Source organism: Bombus terrestris, chromosome 6, assembly GCF_910591885.1.
Source record: "Bombus terrestris chromosome 6, iyBomTerr1.2, whole genome shotgun sequence".
In the NCBI taxonomy this organism is placed as follows: domain Eukaryota; kingdom Metazoa; phylum Arthropoda; class Insecta; order Hymenoptera; family Apidae; genus Bombus; species Bombus terrestris.
Genome location: NC_063274.1, coordinates 4,680,109 through 4,693,821, shown reverse-complemented (window position 1 = coordinate 4,693,821; position 13,713 = coordinate 4,680,109). Strand labels below are relative to the sequence as shown.

Below are 13,713 nucleotides of genomic sequence, written 5' to 3'. Positions count from 1 at the left end.
TGCAATTAGGCCGTTATATTGGCGCTTTGCAGTAGATGCTCCGATTGCGTGTCGATCTCCGTAATGTTGATTACTGTACATATTTGATCGCATTCGTTGAATTATTGAAACTAATCTGTTGAAATCGCGTAATAGACGCGTATGCCTGATGCCGCTGTTTGTTAGCCGTGATTCGATATAGGTGTGTCAACTGTTTGCGGTTCGATAAGTGTTCTTGCTGTTTGTCCGTCTCTATAAAATACTTTCGGGTATGTAGCGTGGGACTGTACGATTAAAATGCTGAAAAAAAAAAAAAAAAACAGAAAGAAGGTGGAAGATCTTTTCACTTGCAATTATCGCGCGATACAGCAAGAAAAATTGGAATTAACAAAATCTCAGAAGCGGTACACTTCACGAAAGTATCTGCAAATTTTGATTCATAAACGTTTAAAATATATTCGAAGTAAATTCACATGGAAGCACTGAGAAGAGATCGTGACTTCGCATCCTGTTAAAAACGTTGCTATTAAAATATTTCAACGAGATACAAGGACATACGCTCGAAGCAAGCGAGCAATCAGGTTGCAGGATGACGGAAATCAGTAGAATTACGCGGTGAAAAAAGCCCTGTCGAAACAAGGTGCGCTCGATATTTCAGCATCGGATGATTATGAAGCGTTTCAATATCGAAACGAGTTTTATGACGTTTCTCCGGCCGCGTTCGTCCCCTTTCTTTTGTAGTCATTGTGAACGCGTCACGTGGCCATCGATGTAATCGTGAATCGATTTGATCGACGAGCATTAACGAGTGACTCTATTCCGCCTTCGGAAACTGTGGTGCAGGACAAGCCGGGTTCACGTGCCCGCTAAACGCTCGTCACGTGTCGTACGATCGTTGCCGCAACGTTAACCCCGAATTTCATGACGTTTGCAGGCTGTTTTCGCGACCCGTTGCTCTACCCGCTCTGCCCGCTCTTCGATTTTTCAATTAATTCGTCGTGTTATCGGGGATGCGCGCATTGAGATTCTGCATATCGCGATATTAAACTCTATTATTGCTTCCCTTTTTTTCCCTGTTCTGTTTGTCTTTTGTTTTTAGCTTTTTTTTGTATTTCATAAACCATAGCAAGCAATAGCATCGTGTTTGATCGCTAATAGGCTGTAACGGTGTTCCGACATTGTCGCGCTTTATGTCGAACGATTAAAGCGTGAACGTTACAATTTCAGCGATTTAAATAATTATGTCGAGTCAGTGTTGCTGGGCTACTTTCATTTGGCGATCTTTGCGTTGACATTTGAAAGTTGTGAAATTCCAAGAACGTGTGTCGTAATACAATGCGTTTCTTTATTTCGTTATTTCGGTAGACGAGTATTTGTAAAATTGGTACGCGAATATCATAGACCGAGACATTTAAATGGTTATTAAAAATCGATATCCTTTGTCTCTTTTATCGATTTATTTGTTAATTCACGGATATTGTTATGCAGGCGTTTTAAACAACCTCTGCGTTAACCATTTAAAAGTTGACTAATTTTTAGGAACATGCTCGTCGTTTCTTCATTTAATCGTCTTGCTATAAAAGTATATATTTGTAGAGTTGTGTGAAAGATTATTTTTTTGGGGTACAAACATCTGTTCGTACAGATATTATTCAGTGCAAAATTTACTAATTACGTTAAACATACGAAGCATACGCAGCTTTGTAATATCACAGAGATAAACTTTAAAGAGGTTGAATAGTTAATGAAGAAACGCTGGTATTTTTCAGTTTCCACTCTTTTTTACGTAATTTCCTGCGAGCCAAGTTACTAGCGTATCTACGATTCGTTTTAGAGCAAAATGTGTACAGAGATATATATTCGTTGATAATTTATAGAATATTTACTTTGAGAATCAATGGTATAATTTTGTTGCGAATGTCGTACGCAATACGTATTTATAAAAATATTTTACGACCATACGATAAAATTGATCTGTGTTGTGCGACATTTAAAATACGATACTACAACCTCGATTCGTTTAATATGATTAAAAGATATTGATTTTGTAAGCAGCGTACGCATAACGAAATACGTAGAAAGGTTTTTGTTTTGTATCTTTGATGATTTTAATGCATACATTTGTCACGTTACAGTTCGCATTTGAATTTTTTGCAAAGTCTATCGTTTGCTTTAATCATAGTCGGACTAAACATCGCGCTACGTTTTAGCTTGCCTGTTCAACGTGTGGATTAAACGTTCAAAGGGTTAAATATACATTGTCGGTCAAAAGTAAGGGATAATCTGCTTTAAATGCAGATTATAGTTCAGTAGTACGTGAGACTCCAATTTAATTTTAAATAGGTTTATTGGATTACTGTGATTTCAAATTAATCCTTATTTTCCCAATTAAAATTCTGTTGATATTAACTTAAATCGAAAGAAACAAAGTTCCGTCAATTTCAAGATTATCGAAGGATAAGGGAGTTATCTCGATCGAAAAGAAAAGAAAAGAAAGAAGTTTAATGCGGTAGAATATTAATTGATCATGCAACCAAGCACAACCAAGTCATGACACACACTGCTGCGACTGTAATTAAATTTTTTTGATAATTCGACAACTTTATCTTCGTAGAAGAGAAAATACTGTGCTCTAAGTTATTTTACAAATAGTAATAACAAACGAGAATAAAAAAATTTATAATAAAAACGTGACAATTTGTTTCGCTTTACACGCTTGTCTTTCGTTCTTTCTTTTCATCCCTTGATCTTCCATTAATCGATATTCTGCCGTATTAATCGTGATATCTTTCACTGATACTAAATATGAAGAATATATAGAATATATAGAAATCGGCAGTCTCATTGAATAATATGAAAAAAGTTCAAACTACCTGTGTTTAAACGTCGAGTGATAGCTAACTTTCGAAAGGTATTGTATCTAAACAATTGCAGAGAGGTTTAATAAAATTGAAAAGTTAGACCCAATGAAGGATCGATTGTAGCGTCACAATGTCAATTTGCAACGTCATCTCGCGCTTCAGACATTTTCCATTTTCCAGCGAGCTCTTTAAACGTACTACAATGTTTCAAGCGAGAGGAAAGTTGGAAAGTGTCAAACGTATCGATCGTAACGCGTTTTCTCTGATGTTGCGTTTCTATTCCATTTTGCAGACCGAGATCGCTAAGAGGTTGAACGCGATAATCGTCCAGCTACTCCCATTCCTGGCACAAGAGGTGAGTCTTTGACTTTCTGTTTGGCACGTGTGCCGTACAATCTCACGATCGAGAGTGACAACGACGCGATAATGATAGCATGGCTTGCAGCATCAGCAGCAGGTGGCCAATGCCGTAGAGAGGGCGAAGCAAGTCACGATGTCCGAGCTGAACGCTATTATTGGGGTGAGCTTCCTTCTTTACAATTGATTCTATTAACTTGGTACTTTTGGCAAGCAGCTGGCCATTGATCTTGGCACGGTGTGCGTTGCATCTCGATCTTCTTGCGTTCCAATTTCATTCTACCATTTAATTCACGTACAATCATCGTCCACTAATACTCGTTATATGCTCTTTTACAGCAACAGCAACAACAGGGTTTGCAACAGCTATTGGTAAGTTTATTTTCTTTTTCTCATGGTTGGTTATTCACACGTTGGTTGTTCGCACAATGATATCGCGCGTGTAGGTATCTGAAAAGTGACACAGATTCGAGCAAGCTTTTGAAAAATCTGCCTTGAGGAAAACAAACAAGATTATTTTGCAAACTTTCGCACGAATTATTTCGTGTAAGAAGAAATGGAAGATTAGTCGTGCCACGCGAAGGAAAACACAAGAGATTGACGAAGAAAAAGCAGAAACGTGTACGCGAGTAGACGGTCTCCAACGGTTAGAGTTAAAAAGGAGTCGAGCGAAATGGAACGATTAAGGGGAATAAACGATTTGAAGGGAATTTCAGTATTTCTCGGAGTCTAACTCGGAACTTCTTAATTTATACCGTGGCAATTAGAAATTAGGTTAACTCGTTTGAAGAGGGTCGCGGCCACTTGGGCAAGCGTGAATGCACAATCATTGAAACATTTATTTCACGTTGATCCGTGTTTCTTATTTTGTAATTGGGTCGCTGCTTTATGCGTGTTAATTCAAACGGGTATGAGGATATTCCGAAGTCATTTTGAGAACAGCTGCAGAGGTTTTTTTTGGACTTGATACTAACGAATTATCTTCATTTTTACAGCGTATTCAGATGCATCGATTGTGTCTGGCTTACGAGTTTTTACGATTCACCGACGCGCGACTATTTTTTAAATCTCAAATTCTTTCTCGCAGTCTCTCTGAACGCAATCTCAACGTAATCTGAAAAATAAAGATGGAATATAAGAATTATGCGAAGTAAAATTACCTCAACGAATTCAACGTAATTTTTGTCAAGCTTAGAAAACGCTATATCGAAGTTTAAAAATCAATTCCTAGGTTGTAGAATTTCGAAATCCAGAGATATCTAATGTTATTACGTAATTCTTTGATCAACGCGAAGAGTGAAAACTAATCATTTACAATTATTTCCTGAGTAATATTACAAGCAAAGCGATATGTACGTTTAAATATGATACCTTGAAAATTATGTATAGAAAAATAAGGACGTACAGTATACTGAAACATTTCAATCCGAGATAATCCGAGACATTTGATCGCCGTTTAACTTTTATTTAAACTGAATCGTGCAAATCGTAAGTTTAAGTATTTTTCAGTTAAAATTAACATTTACCCGTACGGTTTGGTGCATTCACGACAAACTGAACACAATAGCGTTTACGTGTGGGTATTTCGACGATACACAGCCTGCTTCATCAGAATCGGATGAGACATTGATACTAAGGTGTCTATTCTGATGTGTTCCTATTTGTAGTTGAATACAAATACACGGCTCTAGCATGAGTGTCTCGTCTAATCCTGACGAGGCTAGTTTCAATGGTCACATGCTAGTATACAAATGTTATTGGACGCAGTTTACACCTGGGAGTTTAACATCCTATTGAAATTGCTTGATGACAAATTCACCAACGAGATGTATTTTATAATTTCGAAAATAATTACCTCGAGCGTAGTTTACAAATTTATATCTCTCGCTCATATAGTTACTATTACTGGGAAATTATTGGCAACAGTTGAAAAATTTTTGATTTACATATTTTCGAATAGCTGTTTTGGTCACCACTTTGAATCATATTTTTCTTATCTTATCGTTAGTGATACGCTTGAATCTGGAATTATACGTTGGTACTTTAATTTCTTATTCGTTCAATATGACTGCAAGGAGGGACCTAGATATACTATATATTGCCAAATATATCAAATATACGATCATAATAAAAGTGGTATAACGAAAACAAATTGGCATCAAATCAAATTTCTATCTGGATAAAATTCAACATTAATTTCACCAAACGCATGCGTGTTTTTTCAACAATAGCAAAAGCAAGAAACTGAACCCCTGTCATTTGTAAATACTTGAAGCTTTTGTTTAACGCTTAACTGGAAAAGGAGGAAAATCTAATTAACGAAATAGCATTATATGAAAGTAGAATCGAATTTTGCTATACACAGTCTTTAATTTACGTTTTCCTCGTGCGAATTTTCATACATTTCATACCTGAATACGCATGCAAAAAGAAATATTTCCTATTGTAATAGTTGTAATTGTCTTTGTAATTGTCCATAAGTTGGAACAGTTACCGATTGCTTTCATTAGAAACTCGTTATACTAAACGACGTTGAAGCTTATTAACCACCCACATCATACACAAACATAAATTCCACCATATGTCGAATACTCTACTACACACGACGCATGTTATTAGACCTAACGTCTAAAAGTAACAAATATCCCATAACCGATAGACGACACAGTACATGCCACCGCTAAAACTACGCTTCAACTACTCACTCGAACGATTAACCCCATCATCCATTCAGAAAGTTCCAATTCCACCCACCCAAACCATCATCAACCCTCGACAACAACAAAAAAAGAAAAAAAAATAAACACTCCAAAAAAAGGCCACACACAAAAAGGCACGTAAGCCATGAAGAAAAACGTAAACGTGTCGATTGTCGGTTGTTCTAGCAACAGATTCACGCGCAGCAGCTGCCACATGGTGCGGTCGTCGGCGGTCTTCCACCGGCGGGGCTATTGGGCTTCGCAGGTGCGGCCGCGGCAGCCGCAGCCGCGGGGGTGCCACCTCATCTAGCTCCACCACCGCATCCCGCGGCCGCGGCTGCGGTTCAAGCACAAGCGCAGGCGCTGCTGAAACCTTCAGACCTGCAACAACACCGAGCAGCCGCGGAGACGCCCGAGGACCGTAAACCGATCGCTCTCACCGACGAGAGACTCAGACGATCCGTGTCGCCGCCGGAGAAATTCCGCAGCCGCACGCCTGACCTCGAGAACGATTCCAAGAGGCGGAAGGAGGAGAAGCTCGGACACGTGAGTTTAATCCTACTACCACCATCTTACTTACCGTGTGCACCCACGCCACGGAATAGAACCGGCCGCTTTTGTTTTTAAGCGACCGCGCGTACTCTTCGATCCACCTGTTACGCGCCATTTAGGAATCCAAACACCCAGCAAGGATCTCGCGCGCGCCTACGCGCATTACGTATCGTAATGTATACGCCGCTGTTTACGAGTATTAGGATACGTTCGTCTTACGTTTATTGGAAAACTGTAATCCACGAGTCGGCTGACGGTTTAATAAAAAAAGTTTCCGTGAATTATCTCTACAATTAGCGTCTATGATCGACGAAAGAATTTCCAGTAAATTAACGGATAGGATATATCGTGATCGTAGGTTGCCAGGTAGGGAAGGAGGAATTATGGTAAGACAGGGGAATTTGTCGATGAAGTTGTTGAGGAAGAAGCGTCTGTTGGAAGGAAAGAAGCGGTCTTAATATCAATGACTGGCAACGCCATTCGGAAATCGAGCTTAGATTAGACAATTTTTCAGACAGATTAAAATGTTTTCGTCGATTATGACACAGCGGAGATTCTCGTAATTACGCGAAACTGTTTCCAATCAGAATTACTAGAACGGGACAAACTATCCGATGATTCTAAATCGCGTTACGCTACGCGAGTATAATTACTCGTAAAATAGCTTGCATTTTTACGAATCTGTAAATTCTGCTGAATTTCTACGAATAAAAAATTCTCAAAGGCGAAAGAACTCGGGCAAATTTTCTGCGCGCAAAGAACGGCTGGAATAAAACCGCGAGATGCTCGCCGAAGAAGATATCGCCGCGCAGTTTTTATGGTCGCTACTTGGAAACGTCTTCCTCGAATATACATCAACCGCGTGGATGCACGATGGGTTACTCGAACGACTCAAAGTCCGGGTAAATAAAATTGGAGCCGTGGTATCGTTTGGCCACGTGTAACGTATCAGTCGAGTATTTCAGCCAGCGCTGCAGCAACGATAAAACTCGAAAACCGTCGGATGTTTGGTGGCTTTCGTGGCTACGAGCAACGACTGTTACAACCGAAAGCAGAATTCATTCCATTCGGGACAACCAAGAAACGGAAGGAACAGGAATTACTATATCTTTTCCTTTCCAAATACGATCTTTCGGTAATTATATAGAGAGGACTGTACGTTCTGTCGATTTTATGATTTTGATATACATATACGAATATATATTCGTCTCCGAGCTTTAGATTTCCAGATATACACAGATTCAGGAAAATATTCCATTAATATTAATTATAACGTACTGTGAAATTCTATATAAATCCTAGCTTTCTTTTTTTTTCCTTTTGAATTTTTTGTTTACATATTAAATAAACTTGTGGATGAAGAAATGGACGAGCGTGTAATGACTGAGTCGCGGTACGAAACGCTACCTAAGCTAAACCTGTTTTAAATTTAATCCAAGCATTAAAAATATTTTGTCGTGAGAAATACAAACGTATCTCGATAATTAAAGCCGACCGACGACTATATGTACAAATGGAATTAACCAAAAAGATTTGTATATAAAGATCAACGAAATCGGCCTGTGTGACTCTCTCTCTCTCTCTTTCTCTCTCTGTATAATTACCGATCTCTGTATAATTTCTCTCTCGTGGAATCACGAAAGTGAATCACCGAAACGAAATAAGCCGGTCCCCCACTTTCTTCGTGCAAACGTTAAACGAAGAGAGAGAGAGAGAGAGAGAGAGAGAGAGAGAGAGAGAGAAAGGAAAGTTGGCTAAAAATTAGATTATTTTTGTCCATCGTAGAATGGAAAACCGGGGCCGGATAATGCGAAACAAACGCTCAGGTGTAGCATTCGTAGAGTCTCGAGGCTGCAACAAGGTTCGGCGTATTCGGCGAGCGAGTTTCTCCTCGCCATGGCTCCGTGAAATATCCGTGAAAACACGCTCCTTTGTCAGGATCGCGACGACAAAGTGCGCGCGCGAGCTGTGCCCGCGCGGAAGAGGGTGGAGGCGCGAGGAGGCGCGTAATTAAAAACCGTGAAAACAGGCGAACTGCAGGCTGTCGCTTCGCTCTCGCGCTCTCTCGCTAAATTGGATTATTTTTCTCAGCCTGGTTTCTCCGTCCCACCCCTTTCTACTACGTTTCACCCCAAGGGTAGGAGGAAAACACAGAGGAAGAGAGAAAAAGAGAGAGAGAGAATAGAGGAGGTGAAACAGGGGAAGGAATTGCTGCTTCCGGCGCGTTTCCCTCGACCTGGCTCTGCTTCCCGACGATTAAAATACTCCTTCGCTACTACCTCGTTTTCGCGTAATCTCCATCCTCTTCCATCGTCATTCCACTCTCTGCTTGCTTCTTCCACGTTGCGTTTCGTTTCGTTTCTCTGTGTACCTTTTCGCCGGTCCGGCGTCGTTTTCTCGTTGCCAGCAAAGTGACGCGTCGACGTAATGCGCGTCGTGTCGCGGTCAGGAACGACGCGTCGCGTCGCGAGTCCGTGGAAAGCGCAAAAGCGAAGTCGTCGCTTTCGTTCTAATCCCCTCAGCCTTCGTCCCGCTTCTCCGCGTGCCAGCGCGCGAATTCAACACCGTGAAAATCAAAGGAGCTTTACCGCGGTTTCCTCGTTTCCCGGGTTGCCCGGATTCTTTAAATTTCGTTGGTTAAGGATATAAATGGTCATTCACGGTCGTACACCCTCCTCGTAGCTCTGATGTTATAATTAGCGCGCTAGGCGAACGATGAATGGACGATATTTCGCGACTCGACTGGTTGCGAGCAATATCTTTTGGCAAACTCGTTTGTCTAATCTAAGACAACGGACTTGTTTTGCCATGGTTTTGCATCGTCAGCTGGATGAACCTTTAGGCAAACAAATCGACGACGTTTTACACGTAATAAATGGCACGACAAGGTGGAGAGTTTTGCAGGTATTTGTTTAAGAACGATAGGTGTTTGTAATTTTCTTATGGACTTACAGGGATGTCGCCCAGTGATTAAAATTTCGAGTATTGGGTTGTCCGAAAAGGACAACGGACTTGTTTTGCCATGGTTTTGCATCGTCAGCTGGATGAACCTTTAGGCAAACAAATCGACGACGTTTTACACGTAATAAATAGCACGACAAGGTGGAGAGTTTTGCAGGTATTTGTTTAAGAACGATAGGTGTTTGTAATTTTCTTATGGACTTACAGAGATGTCGCCCAGTGATTAAAATTTCGAGTATTAGGTTGTCCGAAAAGTGTCTTTCCTTCGCAAACGTGTTTTTTACAACAGCGTACCTTCATACAAACATGAAACCAAATCTGTGAAATATCGCGGTGTTTATCTCAACAGAAGAAAATAGATCGTACGTAATTCGACGAAATAATATTAAACAAAAACATTGTGCGTCTATTATTTCCTCATAAAACGAAAGAAACTTTTCGGACAACCTAATACGATACTTGAAAGTAAAGCTGTTAGCTGAAAAGATTCGGGGGAAAGAATGATCGCGTCAAATCACTCAAATTATACAAATTTGAATATTTTTTTTCATATTATTCTATCAACTGCGTGTCGGTACGTACGGATCATGTGCGTATCACGCTATTAAAAAGAAGAAGTTAGGTGCAGGTTTTATGCGCGAACACCTCGTACAATACTGAAACGAATATGTTACAGCGTTCTATCTAAATGTAGTAAAAAAGGCATTTTATTAATACAACGTTTTTACTATTATATAATACACTCTCTTTGCACTATATAACGTTAGAAATAACTTTACCGTTAATTCATTCGTCAATATCGATTCATACACACTGTTGCATACCGTTAATTTTTGCTATTGTATGGCTATATCGTTATTACGTCGATATACGGGAAATATTAATACGTTTTTAACAAACGTATATTTCGTATGTATTTATACGCATATTGTCAAAACACAATATAAAACAATTTGGAAAATCTCTTTGGATCGCATGCTCGTTTAACAAGATTGTATCAAGCGGAGAAAATTAATCGAGACCTTGTTACTCGCTCGACTAAATTTAATATACTCGGAAGTACAGTGTAACCTATTTTTTTATTCCAAATATTTACAACGCTTGTAGGTTGTTGAACGTTGTTCCCATTTTCTGGACAATCCGCGTGTAAACATTTTACCGTCTACGTCGCGTTGACGTTCCCCGTTGATAGAAATTTTTGAGTTGTTGGAAACGTTTACACTCTCTCATTATTCATATGTTTCTCGCCGCCACTTAGCTTGGGAATCGCGTGCCAGACTCGATAAAAATTAAACGTAGTACTGGTACATATTATCTGCAATGTAAGGTAGCAACACGGAATTCGCAACGCTCTCTCTAGTACGTCGGTTTTAGCAAAATAGAACTTAACGAGCCGATGTTAACTACAACGGTAATTGCGAAATAAAAACAACGACTCTGCCGTTTGTTAGACAGTCTATTTCAACAAGCAGCAGAGTTCAGCTTCTTTTTCTCCTTTCTTCTCTGCAATTATATAATAATTATAACGCAACTTTAGCTTTTCAACGTGAACTGTTGATGAAGAGAAAATTGAATATTTATGATCTTGCGTGTGTATTTATCGAACGACGTTGACATAAGAATTTTCCATTTTGCTATGATACTGCACGTAAGTAGTCTGTCTTACGAAGTATATTTTACGAGTGAAAATCAAGAGCATCCGCTGGTTTTCCCAGTCGACGTTAAAGCATGAATGAAAATGCTGATAGAGTAGTCATTCGACTATGAAACCAAGTTTTCCTAGAAAATGGAAGCTCTACAAAAGATCGATTCTATGCTTTTACGTCCGTTTCTACGCAAGAAAATTCTCTTTCGCTTGTGTCATCTTGGCAATAATAAAATTGTCATATAAATATCCTGTACGACGTTGTTTAGAAATTATAACTACGTTTATTTATATCGCCGTATTTCCTCGCCACGCTACTACAATTATCGCAATTACAGAGATCAAGCAGCGCAACCATGCAATAAATGATTAAAAGAACAAGGATTCGTCATAATGCTCTAAGTCTTTCAATTTCTTTAAATTTCATACAATTATAGGACCTGGCAGAGAAAATATTGTATATACGGTGTCCAAAGGAATATTAAACGAGTTCTTAGAATTTTACGATACCAGAAGGCAGGACTCAATAATGAAAATTGGTCGATGAAACTATTACGGACGAAACGTGTTAACGCAACCTTGTTCCTCGATGAGTTAAATCACTGTACCATAATTTCCTCCCGCCTCTTTTAATTATATTTTTTTAAATTTATATTATAGAGTTTTCTATAATGTGAAGTTTTCTACATCGGATACAGCGTATGAAAACGCATATAAAAGTGATAAAAGTGACAGAGTTAGTACCGAATAACATGTACAATGTGTATCTAAATCTGCGTGCCCTGCACTCTATATTAATCACAATAATCGTAACAACACGATAAAATGATACGATACGACATAGGTAGGTATCGTAATATGATTCCATCTCGATAAAAGTCGACGTCGATTGTCGCTAAAAGCACACGATTTTATATTACGATCGAAAAACAACAATTCCGAAGATGCGTCCTTTTCACCGATTGTTTGATAGTTCCGCTGCTAAATCGAGATCTACTATTTCTATATCTTCCTAATAATTTCCGTAAAGTTTCCCGCGACAAGATCAACGTGGCATTCCTCCGCGTTTCACAGTAAAACGTTGAAATTGCTTGCGAGCTGGACACAACCGGATACGCGTATACCTGTCTGGCTCAATTGTCGCGTTGAAGCTCGAAAGTCCCGAAGCACAAACCCTAAGTCACGCTCGTGCGAGTTTCCTCTCTCTTTCTCCCGCTTTCCACTCTCCTTTCCCTCTTTTTCCCTCTAACCTTTCCTGTAACCCGGCCGGGTGTCTTTCTCTATCCGAAGGGAAGTAACGACGCGTCGTTTACACGGGCAATCCCTCGAACCCCAAGGGTGGCTGGAAGTTTGTTTGAAGTTGAGGCACTGACCGGACTCCATCATCAACTCCATTTACCGTAGCGTAGGTGTACGCAGCCATCGGCGTGTGAGTAGTAACACGAACAAGTGCGATCGACCGACACCAACCTGTTTCATGCACGTGTGTAGTACGGTTCATATAGTAGCAGGCGCGATTGTATCAGCGAAAGGTAATCGAGAATCGAAAATTGAGATTTTCTAACTGGGTCTATGATTTCGGGGTGCTGGCGAGACGCGGATGGAAAATTAGGGAGAAGTGGTTTTGTCGAGGGGATGTAGGTCGTCAGGGTTGAAAGTAACAAGGGACGAAAGTAATAGGTGGAGTGTTTGAAAGTATATCGCAGATAGCGGTACAAGCCTTGGTTTTGGGTTTATTATTCTACGATTACGATTGAAATAAGAACTTTGATATTTTAGCAGTCTACGAATGCTCAATAGACGTTATAACGAAAGAGACATCGTTTCGATACTGTGAAGTATCGTTTGTTTGCCGTACAGCTTCCTGCCGTAGATATTGCGTATTTTATAAGGACTAAACGAGGTTCTATATATTTTAATTTCTCCTACGTATTCACGTTGTGCATTAATCCTCGTCTACTCTTCGTTTGTCTAATTTACTTTGATATAAAATTGACTCACGGTGGTGAACATTGGTATAATACTAACGCAATGGAAAGATACTTATGTAGGTAAGATAAGATAAACAGATATATTTTTATAGATACGTTATTATGCAACGAAGGATGTGGTGTTCGTAAGACAATTGTAGGATGAATATGCGAAAGTTAATATCGGTGATTTTATTACGGTGCAAGATTTTTTCTACTTTGGTTTACGATCTTTTCTATGACCTTATATGTAAAACCGTAAGTCTACTGCACGGGAATCCGCAGAATATTGTGAGAGACAAAGGAGTTCAAGTATTAATACCAATCCCTTTGCCTTCTCGCTGCTTTTCCTTTTCATTGTCTACTTGGAAGTTGCATTTTCTTCCATCTTCCTGTACCTTTTCTTTCTCCATTTTAGAATTCTTATTCTTGTATGCGTGCTGTCGTATGTATTGGTTTGGCAACTAATTGCGGATTTTGTCAATACCACCTAATGACAAAATCCGCAATCACTTAGTTGCCAACCCAATATAACTTATTCTCGAACTTAATTACGCGTATATAAATAGATCTTGTCGTAAACAATTAAATTAGATCACATTAGATTAATACATCGGACGTACGGAAATTTTTACACGTAATGTCGTATATAATATTTTTCATAAGTTTGCGAATCGTTAAGAATACGG

At 39.4% G+C, this 13,713-nt stretch overlaps 1 protein-coding gene across 6 annotated transcripts in view; it reads left to right on the top strand.

The window, feature by feature from the left end:
* Positions 1 to 13,713, top strand: part of LOC100643077 (protein groucho) — a 113,853-nt gene that overhangs the window by 49,464 nt on the left and 50,676 nt on the right. For 4 of the 6 annotated variants that reach the window (XM_012309208.3, XM_012309211.3, XM_012309209.3 and 1 more), the window contains exons 6-9: positions 3,133 to 3,195; positions 3,274 to 3,360; positions 3,537 to 3,569; positions 6,083 to 6,442. In XM_012309208.3, coding sequence (XP_012164598.1) covers positions 3,133 to 3,195; positions 3,274 to 3,360; positions 3,537 to 3,569; positions 6,083 to 6,442 — 543 coding nt within the window. The remainder of the gene's footprint in view (positions 1 to 3,132; positions 3,196 to 3,273; positions 3,361 to 3,536; positions 3,570 to 6,082; positions 6,443 to 13,713) is intronic. The other 2 variants (XM_012309210.3, XM_003395940.4) reach the window with 1 other exon arrangement.